The sequence below is a fragment of the Ornithodoros turicata genome, chromosome 9 (genome assembly GCF_037126465.1).
Source record: "Ornithodoros turicata isolate Travis chromosome 9, ASM3712646v1, whole genome shotgun sequence".
Lineage (NCBI taxonomy): Eukaryota > Metazoa > Arthropoda > Arachnida > Ixodida > Argasidae > Ornithodoros > Ornithodoros turicata.
This window is the reverse complement of record NC_088209.1, coordinates 8,724,673-8,739,092: the sequence shown is the minus strand read 5'-3', so window position 1 is coordinate 8,739,092 and position 14,420 is coordinate 8,724,673. Positions and strand designations below refer to the sequence as shown.

The window sequence follows — 14,420 nt, the reverse complement described above, 5'->3', positions numbered from 1 at the left end:
GCCATCTTGTTTCCGCGCCACTCTACCCATGCGCACGCGCATTGCGCACTTTAGCGCAGGATGCCATCTATCGTGCGCGGGTGAATTGTTCCTTTCGTTTACAAGGAACACTCACCTTGACACCTTCATGGATCTTCGGGACGGTCTGGTGGACAATACAAGGATTATTGCCCAACAATCACACACGCTTCTCTGTCCCACGGCGAGCATTATGTTTGCCGTCTTTGATCCTCAACTACGGATGGTACCGGTACGGGACGAAAACAAGATGGAGCTCCTGCTCTTCCTTGGACCTCAGTGTCGATACTCTGAAGCGAAGCTTATTTAGTGACTCTAGCTTAAAATGGTATTCCTTGACTTGAAAACCCGATACCAGGTAGGGACAAAAACAGACAAACACAAACACGGTCTCAAGTCTAAAGTCATGGTCTTTTTGAGACCCTGTTTGTGTTTGTCTGTTTTTGTCCCTACCTCGTCTCGGGTTTTCAAGTCATGGATCGTCACCACCAGCTCGCTTGCTACCTAACTTTCCTTTCGTTATGGTATTCCTTGCAGACCACACACACAAACACACATCCATATTCCAGACCCTATGCTATGTCTTTCTTCTTAGCAGCTCATCCGTGCTTTGTCTTTTGGGATTCTAAAACGCCTCCTTTGTTCGCTCGACTCCCGACGCATGTAAAGTACATGAAACAATTGATGTTCTGAGGCTCGAACACCATAGAGGGACAAATACCCACAAAGAAACTAAAACTCCGACGACGGAAACTTTTTGCCAACTTTTCTGAGTTGAACTGCACAGGGTGAGATGAACAACAGACAAATTTAAATCCGTTTTCATAAAACACGTCAATTTGTGGGATAGCTGGCGACCAATAAGGTGACACAGAAAGGCCACGGCTCGTGATTTTTCGTCTGCTTTTGACGACGGAAAAATAAACGGCCAAAAAGAAACCAAAAAACCACAAGGAGGTCACCATCACCTCATGTGCACAGAAGTGTGCAGAGGTGGTCAGAAGCAGGCTGAACCCGCAAAGATAGTTGTTTCCAAGTGCTATACTCTTACTGACTGCAGAGAGCTTCTTCTTGACAGCTGTAATGTCACTTTATTATTGCTATTGTGCTACAAAATGTAAATATTTTACATCTAAATGTAAATATGTGCAATTTAAATGTGGAAATCAAATGTGCAAAAATTGCAATATGTAAATATTTTGCATTTTACACAAAAACGCAATATTTATGTTACCTTATTGTCTCATATTTTCGTGTCTCTGTACTCCCTTTGTATTTTTGTGTACTAAAAGTTATGTACATATAATCGCATACATCACTGCTGTAACCCACATCCTCATGTTAATGTCCCTCGAAGGAACTTTGGAGGTATATTGAAGTAAATAAATAAATCATATACACGCTATGCAATACAATTAATACAATTTATAAGGCGTGTTTCAAGCGGCACGGCGCCAAGGAAAGCTAGAATACCTGTAGGAAAGGTGGTGCATCTTTTACCAAGTGTGAACAAGGAACACGAGACCATGCATGCTCTGAGATCATATTCCATGTATTTAAAAGTGCCGCGTCCCTCCGCTGGCAGAAACAGATCTATGGCTACGCATGCTTATCCAATCCAATCCAATCCAATAGGAGTAGGTTGTTGACTTTGACGTTTGACGCCGGCTGTGTTGTTGTTGTGTTCTGTCTTCCTGTTCGTGCCAGGGTGCTCTGTCACTCGTTTGTTACGTTAGCTTATACACTGAACGTTTTGACAGGACACATTTCCAGAAAGCCACAATGATCTGGAACCCTTTGGACGTCTTTTGGATAATCGTCGCGACGACAATCACTGTCGTGAGCTCACTCTACGTATGGAAAAAGGAGAGCGTCCCAGAACTTCTGACTGCAGCGATGCTGTATGGAAAAATGGCCAAGACGGAAAAGAAATCGTTACGATTGAAGGACATATCGATTCCGAAACGGTACGTAAAGGGAGATAATCTAACGCACGCTCGTGTAAATGTGATCATGTGCGACATGCCTACAGGTGGTTCGCTCACTTTTACCAGTTTGGCGTCGTCATCTTCGCATTTTGCACATTCGTCATGTTGCAAATGTTCGTGTTTAAGCAACAACCGCCTTCGATCGTACGCCACGTTCTCGACATAGCGGTACCCAACCGGAGTGTTGTTTCAGGTAAGGCAGAACCAGAACGCGACACTTCAGGGGCACGTGTCATTTCACACCCTTCATTACAGTTTCCGCATCGACTATTTTAATTGTTCAAATTTTGGAGTCTCTGCAAGTGTTCAGGAGATGCTACGAATGCATGTTCGTTTCGGTCTACTCGGATGCACAAATGCACATCTGGCATTACTTGATGGGGTACCTGTTCTACTTCGGAGTACAATTGAGCATCCTCTCCAACGCTCCGGGATTCGCCAGTTCAAGTGAGTCAGCATGTTCGTACACACAGACCCTTTCCAAGTGGTGTTACCAGTGTTACTTGCGGTGCTGCTGTTCACTCGGCGGAGTAACATATGTGCACAAATGTCACTTTCTGTAAGTACTATGTATGAACAGTGAATATAACAGTAATAGACCACTACCCGAGAAACGTCATCATGACGTACATAGGCAGACTGAAACCGAAAAAAATCGCAAGGGGGAGAGCTGGGTTCCATGAATGGGCACTTGTTCGCTGCCTCCCATTGAAAGAAAAGAAGGACTGAAGGACACATCCCTTTCAGAGACCACCGTTGTCCCCTCAAGACCTTGTTCGCCCTGGCTTCGAGCGTAGTTCAACTCTACCAAATTGGCGGCGCTGTCGAAACACTATGACGCCATTTGTTTACAAACAGGGAGACGTCTATTACACATTTAATAGCTTTCAAAATCTACGGACTTATAGCCAGCCCTCAAAACGGATGATGTTCAATAGTTACAATATTTACATACAGGATGGTAGCCAGAAAAATATTTCGGAGGGAGCTTCTGTGGCAACCTTAAATTGGGAGGGGGGCAATTGTCCCTGTGTTTCCATCTCCCACCATATGTACGATTTCGGCTTTTACGCCTTTGCATACGTCTACTGCATCGTCCTCGCTTCACCAACAACATGCGCCGCAGTATTTGAACGAGTACAGCGATTATTATCACGGCGGAAAAATTAAGTGGGCAGCTCATATACTCAGTATGTGTCAACAGCTTTTGCAGGAGCCTCTGCTCACTACATGCAGTTCTCTGAAAGCATGCTGGGGCTATTAAGAACGATCCGTGATAGCGAAAGCTCGACATGAAGGACATTCATGAGGTGTGTCATGCCTCAACCTCGGGTTGAAGGGGACATACACGCATAAAATCTAAAACGCTGCTGAAGAGTTTATTCTGATAACAGGGAAAGGTGAGCAGCTTCCTGAAGGCCTGAGGGATTGCTGATACAGTTCCCAGCAAGGAGAACATTTCTCAAAAAAGCCTCCTCCGTTGATTATCCTCTTTCGCTATCTCAAGAGTATCCTCCCACAAGGGACCCTTGCACAGCTCCAAATGTTGTACAGTTTCTGAACAGTGATCATTATTTTCTTACTCTTACGGAGCGTTCTCTTATCCGATCATATAAGCAACGTACTCGTCCTTGTCCGTCATCTCGGGGGTCTTGCTATCATGGATACTTATCACCAGCTCACTTGCTGCTTAACCGTCCTTTTATTGAGGATGATTCTGTGCAAACTAGCCCAGGTCTTGTCTGAGCTCATACCAGAGCTTGTGTTGCCCAGGGTCACTGTAGAAAATGTCTTCCACAGCCCAACCGCTGTGGCGTCGCTCATGATCCAAGTTGTCTCGGGACGTAAACCCTCAATTACAATTATTTACTCAAATCTTTACAAATTACTCATTATTACAAAATATCTCAATTACTGTATAAGTGATTAAATTTGCGGGCTCAATAATTCGCAAATTTGTGAGGAGCCAGGATCAGGAAATTTCTCGCGGAACCTTGAATTTGCGGTGCGTCGACCCTTGTGCAACTTGTGAGGAGCCAGGATCAGGCCATTGTTGATGCGAGAACTTGAATTCGTGGAAAACACGAGCTCGTGTTTCTCGATGACGTCAGTGTGTCTACTTCGCGGGTACTTAAATTCGCGAATGTTTGGCACTCGCGGAAAACGCGGAAAATCATTCCGCGCCAAAAAAAAAAAAACATTTGTACAGTATTTGTGAATTCATCCTTTGTAGGTGCTACCATTCCCTCACTTTCATTGTACGACCTGTCTTGGAACCATGTGGTGGGAACAGTTCTGTTCTTGTGGGCATACAAGGTGCAGTTTGACAGCCACCTGCGGATGGCATCGTTGAGGAAAGATAGTACAGGTAAACCTTCTTTCTGAGCAAAGTTTCGTATCAGCCTTGTTATACATGAACAATCGAGTATGCTTGTGTTTGGGGCAAAATAATTCATAATACCCAAAGCTCAGTCACTACAGTGCATCAAAAATGTGTGTATTTTGCAGCGAAAATTTATATTCGTAGCATTTATAGCGCCAGGTGAGACTCACGCCAGGGTTTTGACGACAATCTGCAGTAACAGAAGTCGACGACTATAGAAATAGTCGCACTCTAATATTTTCTGTTTTACAATTTTGGTTAAGTCTTGCACGTTGCAGTTTGCTGCTGTCATTGATTTCAATACATATACAGTTGCCGTCCGATTTTTCGGACTCTGCGGGGATCGCGCAAAAGTCCGAATAATCGAGCAGTCCGAAAAAACGAATTTCGCTTCAAAATAAACTTTACTAAGCCCTAGTAGGCTGGAAAAATTTGTCGATGCTTTCCTAACGCGCTTCCAGGTCTACCTGATAACATCAGCTTCTATTTCCCGAAGCGACATTTCGTCAACGTACACTGTGAGAGGCACCGCCGTCATCAAGTCCGCGAGTCGGCTTCACCTAAGTCGGCTTCACCTAAGTCACCTAAGTCGGCTTCACCTAAGTCACCGCAAGTCGGCTTCACGTGTTTTAGGTGAAGCTCGCTTTACAACGCCGTAGCGCGACTCGCGGGCGGACAGCACGTGCTGGGCCGTTGGTAAAAAACGAAGACGCAAAAGGGCTACGACAGACTTCTTCTACTCAGAGGAATGGAAAATGAACAATCATCACTGCCTATTTTTTTGCCTGGATATTTTAGTTGGTTGATTTCTTTCGACACGAATTTCGGATGATACCAATATTTTCCGTCACCCCACAATAGAAATTCGCGGGTTGGGCAAACAGAGTCCGAAATGTCGAGCGACGGAGCTGCACGGCGTCCGAAATTTTGGACGTTCTTATACATCAACTCTATGGGACCCGTGGCCGTTCCGCGAACGAGTCCGAATAATCGAGCACGTCCGAAAAATCGGTCGGCTACTGTACAGCCAGTCTAGTGATTGCTGACTAAACTTCCAACTGCACACAGACACACATGGATTTTGGTGTGGCTCCCATTCACTTTGAGAGGGCGAAGTAATGGCAAAAAGTTATGCCAATATTCTCTGGTAATATACTGAAGTGTAAGGAACACATGAAGTCGAGAGTGTTTTGACATCAAACATTGATTTACCTATTTAAGATGTGCATGATGAGTTGTTGACAATGCAAGCACACATGCATGTTGCTGAATGGAAGTAGAAGAAGCAAGAAAATGTTAGTAAAATACTGAATGCATCTTTTATCGATAGGGTACCTACTCTTTTGTGGCACCCAGATCACCACAGACCCACAGTAGATGAATAAGAGTTAGCAAAGAAACGAAAATATGTTTCGTATTAAAGTTAAAAACACGGCTCACAGTTGGGACTTGACTCAAACACACAAAGCACATAACCAACAGGATTATGAGCATTGTCTACTGCATTCTCATGTAGAGGGAATAGAACTTTTTATAAAAGCAAGCGCCACCTGTGGCGTGCAAGGGATCATGGGAACTTAGAGCGCCTCAGAGTAGGCACCCTACCTCAGAGCATTAAGAGGCGGCCTCAGGCGGAGGTAGAAGAAGAACAACAAAAACTTTTCTGGTGTGCACAGCTGCAGGATCAGCCGGTATAAGCCATAACCAAAGCAGACGACGGAGCAGTGCCCCTCAAAGTTCCCATGCTGCTTAGCTCTGCGCGCTAGGTGGCGCTCGCATCTTTTTAAAATCGTCTATTTTTGAACGTCTGCAGCATTGAGGCAGTTTAGCCCTTGACTAGCAGGGATTAGGACCGAAACTGAAGCCGAACCAGAAACCACTAAAAACCCGTATTTTTTGCTGAACCGGAACTGTGCTGAAATTAATTTACCAGTTTGAGTTACCAGTTACGGGTTCGCAAATTGGTTCAGACGTAATGTGCGTTGTGAGAGATCTACAATTTGTGAGAGAACTACAATTTGCACAGCCAATTGAGCCACGTTGCCACAAATTCAAAACCAAAACTGAACAGAATAAATGTGCAACCCATTTCACTGCAACTGCATTTCCACTTCAGAGCTATTGCATTTATTCATTTGTGTTAGTCTTGAGGTCGTCCTTCTGGCAGTTGAAGTCTTCCCTGTGCACGATCTTTGTTGTCCAGCAACACAACCCCAAGTTTTCATTTTGGGCTGTGAAAATAACGGCCAGTCTTTGAGCAAGATGTAGCAAGGTGTTGTATACGACGAGTGAAGATGGAGGGTAAAGTACGCTACCGTAATATTGTACCTGAAATTCATATCTATAACATGCCGTGTTGCTGCGAACCACTGCTGTGCCGGCAACAACAAAAAATACACTTGTGTTGTTTGAGAATCGTAAGGACGTCCTTGCTTTTAACCAATGGCAGCCTGTTCAAAATTCATTTCCCGAACCGGTTGATATCGGAAGGATCGGATGATATTTTGCACTATTGCGCAGCTGAGCATGAACCCGAACCGAAAAAAAAAAGAAAATAATAATAACGGTTCCGATCCCAGACTGGTGCGTCCCTCACACCTTTCATACCATCCTTGTCCGAGTGTCACAAAAACAAAAGGTAATGCACAACTGTTTGCCAAACCAATTCGAAACAATAGTTTCCAATTGTTGTTGAAATTGTTGTTGAAATTTTACCAAATGGCACTAGAGGTTTTGATCAGTGCAATTTGTTTCCAGAAAAAAAAACACATAAACGTGGGTCTATGCCTTCACCCTTAACTTGCCACTCCGGGTATTACGAGGACGAGAGGGTATGATGCCACATCACCTGATGACGTCATAAGGAGAACTCTTTCTGGTTCTGGTTCTGGTTCGCAGTGGGGGTCAGCGACTTGTTCCTTTGCTCCGTAAACCAGTTTTACCAGTTCTCCCGGCGAATTGGGGATAAGGGGAGCGGCCGGATCATTACTGAGCCCGGAGGAAGGGTTTTTCAGAACCTCGAACAGCCGAGTAGCAGACGACAGAGGAGTAGCAGACAACATTTCTCTAGACCAATCATGGAGCGTTCTCCTTATAGCATCAGTGCGAGGTTCCAGGCAGATCACAGGCTGATACTGGTGTTCACCACCGTTGCACATGGTCGCTTTTTGCGGGATACTTTAAATTCAGTTTCTGCGATAATTATGACTCTGCGGTGTGAATTACTTCGCATGCTGCATCTTACTGGCCTACTTAGCAGTTTTATAGGAAGAAAACAGTGCGTTAAAAATGACTTCTCTGCTCCTTTAAATACGTGTAATGCCTTTGCAACCAGGCTCGTGTGATTAAGATGATGCAATATCTTTGAAAGGTAGGGTTGGAATACAGTGATTTCATTTTTGATTCTGAGAGGGAATGCTTCTGACAAGGTAACGCATACCAGCTTCCCTTTTTCAGGCAAAGTAATCACCACCAGCCACAAGATACCTCACGGAGGATGGTTCGAGCTGGTCTCCTGCCCCCACTACTTTGCCGAGATCATGGTGTACAGTGCACTCACCCTGATACTGTGGAGAGCTAATTTAACGTGGTGGCTCATGATGTACTGGACCTGGAGCAACCAAATTGCTGTCTCTTTCCTCAGTCATTATTGGTACAGGGAAAACTTCCGCGAATATCCAAAGCACAGGAAAGCTGTGTTTCCATTTGTTCTCTAACTGCGTGGCACACTGGAGTCCTTGTAAAGGAAGCTGCAAAGGAGCAGTCTCACTTTCTTTTTTTTTTTTTTTTTCATTCACAACTTCGAGTGCTCAGGTGAACAGCTGCGAAATAATTGACCATATTGGTCAGGAGCCAGGAGAACATTCACTTGTCCTTGTATTGTTCTTGTCATGCTCAAGGAACTCTTTATCTGAGGTCTACTTCATCGAGGCTACGCCCGCAGCCCACAGGGTGGGATGTGTTCCGTTATGTTTCGTTAAATCGCTAAGCCTTTTTCCACAGCAAGTACAGCACGAGTACAAACATGACCCAGCTGGGAACTTCACCTCGCCTCCTCTCTCTGTTGCCAGCCCAACACACTACACACAGTATCGGGTGCCGTTACATCCCCATCTACTGAATTACAGATCCAATGGTCTTCTAGGTTTGTAACGCCTTCCATTATCGAGACCTGCCTGCAGGGGCAGTCGGAGAGGTGGATCCTCCATTTTGGGTTTGATCCGCATTATGTGTCCACTTGCGGATCTTCACGTGTGCACTCTGGGCTGTCTGGATGGTAGGAAGGGTAACCTGTAGAATTAGACATCTGGCGTGGTACGAGATGTTTCCTGTTTCTGCATACCCGTTGTGGGGTTTCCATTGTGCTATACGAGCATGGTGCCGTCGTACATCCTGTGCCTTGCTCGTTCGTGTCACGATTCCATACGGTTGTGTTAGTGTGGTTGTGTAGTGTTGTGTTGTGCAGTGGTTGTAGAGTGCTTGCACCGTGACACTTGTCATAGTTCTACATCTACCTCTCCTTGTACTGCTTGTCTCCGCCCTCCACCCTCGCGTTTAATGTACTTGATGATGAGTGCTTTTCAGGAAGCACGGGTAACGTCCCGTACGCAGCTGCGCTGCGCTGAGCCCCGGATGTCCCGGGGAATTGCGATAGTTGAGCAATGCAATGTAGGGATCAGCATTCTTCGTAAGGAGCTCTTTGACTGTCCTGACCAACTACTCTCCTCTCTTTTGACTGTGACTCTTCTGTCTTCTGTGACTCTTTGGACTGAGGAGAATGAGGACTAGATGTTGTATGCCAAAAGTTGTGTTGTTCAGAGAAATGTTGGAACTGCACTGACGAAAACTGAAGTCCATAATTGGTGATCTCCTCCAGTGGAATGCCATGCCGTGAGAAGGCACTCTTGAGCTTTTCAGTCACACACTGGGATGTTTTACCTGTAAGGCCAAAAACCCCGGGGTACCTCGACAGGAAATCCACCACATACAGTATGTTCCTGCACTGGAAAGTGCCTCAACACACTGCCATGGAAACTGCGGCATTTCATGCGGAAATAGCGGTTCAGTACGACTGACTTTGGCGCATTCCTCACAATGTTCAGCAGTCTCTTGATTTGCCTTCACATCCCTGACCACTGAGCTGATTCCTTAGTATGTGCCCGGCACTTTGTGATGCCCAGATGTCCCCAATGGATGAGATGCAGCGCATGTGCCCCCAAGTCTTTTGGGATGAAAAGACAAGAACCTTTTAGTATGAAGCCATCTGTGAGCAAACCCTGATGTGTTCATTATGCTGACAAATATAAGGCAAATATAATACATCCTTCTTGTTAGGCGTGAACAGCATGGCCCGAAAAGCATCTGAATTCTTTCCAAACCAAATTCGGGACCGAAATTTTTTCGGAGAACATAATTCCGGGCCACATTCGGCCCGATCTGGCCAAGCCAGATTTCTTCTCCAAAATGGGAAGTGGCGCCAACCAAAAGAGTAGAAGTATCCAATGGCTATTCAGCCGGAAGGAGAACCATAGCAACGATGACATAGCAATCGGGTTGACTGTTCCCGTGTGTGCGACTTCTACCCCTATGAATACAGGGATTATCTCATTGAGCTGAATGGTTGAAAGGCGATGTTTCCCAAGGCAAGAGGTCTTCAGCCGAAATTTGGGGTGCATTTCGGTAGCAAGCGGTGATGCACAGAAAAAAGTTTGGTCCCAATTTCGGTTCGGACAGTTTTTCGTGCCATGCGGTTCAGCCTTTAGGCTACCTATGCTGTTGAGAAGTAGCTGACTTTCCTGGTCAGCCTCGATAGATCCATACTGAAGTACCACAAGACCAGAGCCGTATATTAAAAGTGAGTCTGGCCATTGGGAGGAGTCAGAAAAAGAGGATCGACCTGCCAATCGCAGTTTCGCGCCTCTGAGTGGTTTGCTTTTTACTAATGGGGTCACCTTGTCACCTTACTGCTACCCAAAATGGCGACGAAAACAAATACAGTGAGGCGGGGATTTCGTGACAAAAAATTTTCGCAAACTACCCTGGCTTTACGCTGCAAATGTACATCCTCATATATGTTTCTCGGAAATCGGCTTCAACTAATGGTCCTCTATCGGTATCTAACCGAAAATAATACGTTTTGTCGCCGCTGTTAGGCCTAATGGTCACGGCAATCGCAGCGAAATCGTAACAAAAATGGCGGTTTGCTGTACAATCTCATGTTCAACTACTGTATTCTATGAATATAAAATTCTTGCCTTTTATATTCCAACTATTCATGTAGATTTCGTTTAAAAGTCTTACAGATGACAGAATGTGTCCTAGCAGATGGTTCTGCAGGCAGTGGTACGACGACGGAAGCAGACGATAGATAATTTAGATCAAATTTGCACCAGAAATCCACTAGTTTTGCAGATTGCAAGAGCTATCCATTCCAATCACATCTATTCCACTTGCCACCAAGTACGGTGCTGCAATTTTGGGATAGGGGGACAACTAGTGAGGATAGGTTGATTGATAGTGCCCCATATTGCAAGACTCCATCGGTCAGAAAGCTGAAAAAGTGGGTAGAGCTTCAGGTATAGGCATGGCCCATTAATGGCCAGACTCTCTTTTAATATATGGCTCTGCCTGAGGCAAGGGACACTGAAAGAAGGAGACAAACACAACCAAGTCTCTCTCTCCCCCGCACCCCCCTTTTTTTTTTCCTGTCCTTCGTCTCGGCGTGTTCCTCAGTGTGGATCTATATTGCCAGCTCGCTTGCTTCCTAACTATTCTATCGATAGATCTCTTCAGCCTCAGAAACTGTCTTGAATTGGCAGGTTTGTGAGTCTGGTATCTGACAGATGGATGCTCTGCCTCGTGCATGACAACCGAGTCTGTGCTGGATTCCTGTCAGGGGGACTCTGGATGGGATGTCGGCCGTTGCAATGACCGATCCAGGTGCATACACGTTGTACCAGAAGTGAAACTGGCCTAAACACTCAAGATTCGAGGTTGGAGATCATCCAATGTCGCAGAGCCTAACAAGGTTACCAACGGCTTGTGATCTGTCTTCATGGTAAATAACAGTCCCTTCAAAAAAATTCACGATCTTGGCCATGGCCTTGTTTTGTGCATCTCCCCAGTACCACAAACTACTCTTGGCTAATGATGACCTAAGTGGCCTATGTCACTTCCGACAAGTTGGGTATGGAACGAACGCATAAGATGGTTCACCGTCCTCAGTACCTGTCTAACTGCTGACACATATGTTGGGAGGTTTTGTATATCCCAAACTGTTTCAGGATCTGGAGACACACATGATGCACTTTTCCTGGTTGAGTATAAATCCAGCACAGCTGAGTCGGCGCCAGTCTCTCTCTAGCGTAGATAGTGTTCATCTTTACTGGTCGCAAACAGCAAAATGTCGCCTGCAAGGATGCGCGACATTTCACGCTGAACCGTGGACTGTAGAGACTCAAATGGCATCCTTTGATACCAAAATCTCCCAAACGGGGTTAGAAACATAGTGAGCTCTTGGCTTTTGTCATCCAGTTGTCTCTGGTGGAATCCAGCTTAGAAAAATTAGAAAATTAGACATTGGAAAATTTAGAAATTTTTCTAAGCATCTAGCTTAGAAAAATATTTGGCCTCATCACGCATACCCAGGATTACTGCTACACTAGGCATAACGTGTCTTTCACACAAAACACGCACTCGAACTATTCCTGTGCACCGTGCTGTAGGCGTATAGACTGGATGATGTCCAGTGCACGTTCTTTTACTTTCCCTCAAAGAGCTATTGGAACCCACCTTGCAGATGGTATGCTGCAGGGAACGGCATCAAGTATGAGCGTGATTGTGAAAGTCTCACTTGTTCCGCCCGATCCTTGTTTGAGTGTTGTCGATCCTCCTGGCGATGGCTTTGCCATTTCTAAAAAAAAAAAAAAATCAGATTTCTAGCTTTTCCACAGCTGGCAAACCAAGCAGTAGTGTTGACAGCGAGTTGACCCCACATTTACACTCCATTACGGTCCCGCTGTCCCATCCAGTGGTACTGACAAACCTTTCCTCGACAGAAAGTCGATTTGAGTCGGGGGCCCGGTAACACATCACAGATAATATCTATCGCGGCCCTCAGCCGGCTGCGTGGGAACGCCATTGAAATTAAGTGGTAGGGACTGCCGTCATCTCGGCACCCGTGCTGACCTGGGATTTGAGTGCTTTGCGATTACGCGACACATTGTTGCGTACTCTAAGGGTAGAGACACTGTGGAGAGCAAACTCTGGTGGTCCGACGTGCACGACGTTGACTTTTGATGAGCTCGCTGATCTTCATTTTATGATCATCTTGCGTGGACACGTTGAGTTTGCGACGCACTAGGCTGAATTGCCGCTCCATTTTGCAAAAGTTGCTGAAAGCATTTATTGCAGGGCAATCTTTCCTTGAATTGGTTTTTCTCTTTTAGTTTTTTTGTTTGTTTATTTTTTATTTTTTTATTTTCCACTGAATTGACAGCTCTTGTGATTGCTGTTGCTTTTGCTCTGTGATTGTGCTGCTTTTCCTTCATTTCCTTGTCATTTATCGTGGATAGGGCAGCTTCTATCTCGAGAGACGTACATGCAGCATTGTTTCGGTCTCCTGTTGGCCGTGTACGTTCTCCTTGACTTTGGCTCTTTTTTTTACAAAATCTGTCCACACTAACATCGGTCATTGACTGGAGAGTGTCTTACCGAGTATACCCATGACGAAGCGGCCTCGGATGAGACAATCGCTCAAGGCACCATAGTTGCAACTTTCCGGGTTGGCGTACAGTAGAGCATTGCACGGGCCATATTTTTAGGCCCAGATTTGGCCCGAGCCCACCGTTCCCTCGATTTACCCGCTCAGCGCGACCGCTGCATACCTAGCCCAGGCCCTGCCTGACCTACCGCATGAGGCTGTAAAATGTGACCGTGGCTAACTAAGAGAGGGATATAATATCCTCGACTCTGACCTAGGCCCAGCAATGTACGAGCCCGAGCCCGAGCCCGAGCCCATAATGGTCAAACCAAGCCCACAAAAGAAAGGTTTACCCCGGGTAGGCCCGAGCCCGTGCAGTGCTTTAACATACAGTACTTCAGTGCTGTCAGGTGCTCATCGATAATTTCGCCCGGTTGTTGATAACGTTGGTTATATCTGCCAATTTCGAAGGTTTCGTCACGAGCCAGAACAAAATGTTCCGTAAACTGTTTTGTCACCTCGTCGAACTTGATCGTTGAGTCCGACAGCTTGAAGGTTGCAAAAATTTTGGCTTTACGTATTTATTTATTTAATTCGCTTCTGTTCCACCCAAATATCTACTCCTGCACATCATGTCGGCAGATGCCGCCCAGTTCTGTGTTATTTTGAATTATACAAACTGAATCCCCCCCCCTCAATTTTGCAAAACACTAGGATCCATGCATAATGCATGTTGATGGAAATATCATGTCTGCATCCCTGTGTGTGTGTTGTGACAGGGAGGAGTGGACACTATGCTACACATATTGCATTTTTTTCATCTATTGTAGTAGATACTATACAGTTGATATTTTTATAAGGTTTACGAGTGAAATATTTTGATATGCAATAAAATTAATCCATCCTGTATTAAGGCAACTCTCTTGCAGATTTCTCCACCTGTGCATGTGACAATTTTGTCTTTGTATTTTATTTACGATATCCTGCAGGCCCTAAGAGCCCAAGCAGGAGGGCGAGTACAAATGGCCAATGTGGTACAAGGTTAGCAAGTTGTAGGCATCACAATACCACTTCATTTGAAGACACAAGAGGATACTTTGTACTATATCGGCAATGATCAAACCTGCTTGATAGTTGTAATTTCTTCAATCCTCTTTGATCCTAGGAAAGTAAGACTATTTTAGCCCAGTTCTAGCAAATGTAGGGGTCAGTGCATTGGTGTTACTGTGTCTACTTCGACGGTTTGACCTAAATATGTAGTTATGTGGGTCTATCCCTAGTCTACCAAAGTAGAGGGCTACATAAATTCGAGACGAGCACGCTTTCGGCG

At 45.3% G+C, this 14,420-nt stretch overlaps 1 protein-coding gene across 1 annotated transcript; it reads left to right on the top strand.

The window, feature by feature from the left end:
• Positions 1-1,668: 1,668 nt before the first annotated feature.
• On the top strand, positions 1,669-13,999 carry LOC135368094 (polyprenol reductase-like). Its single transcript, XM_064601169.1, has 5 exons — positions 1,669-1,985; positions 2,051-2,199; positions 2,262-2,453; positions 4,240-4,374; positions 7,846-13,999. The coding sequence occupies exons 1-5, from the start codon at positions 1,801-1,803 to the stop codon at positions 8,103-8,105; spliced, it is 921 nt and encodes a 306-aa protein (XP_064457239.1). The 5' UTR covers positions 1,669-1,800; the 3' UTR covers positions 8,106-13,999.
• Positions 14,000-14,420: the final 421 nt, after the last annotated feature.

Excerpts from the sequence above, each read along its gene's own strand:
- LOC135368094 (XM_064601169.1), top strand. The coding sequence starts at position 1,801 with ATGATCTGGAACCCTTTGGACGTCTTTTGGATAATCGTCGCGACGACA. Across the intron at positions 2,454-4,239 it reads TCCGGGATTCGCCAGTTCAA|GTGCTACCATTCCCTCACTT; the intron begins GTGAGTCAGCAT and ends CATCCTTTGTAG. Across the intron at positions 4,375-7,845 it reads GTTGAGGAAAGATAGTACAG|GCAAAGTAATCACCACCAGC; the intron begins GTAAACCTTCTT and ends TCCCTTTTTCAG.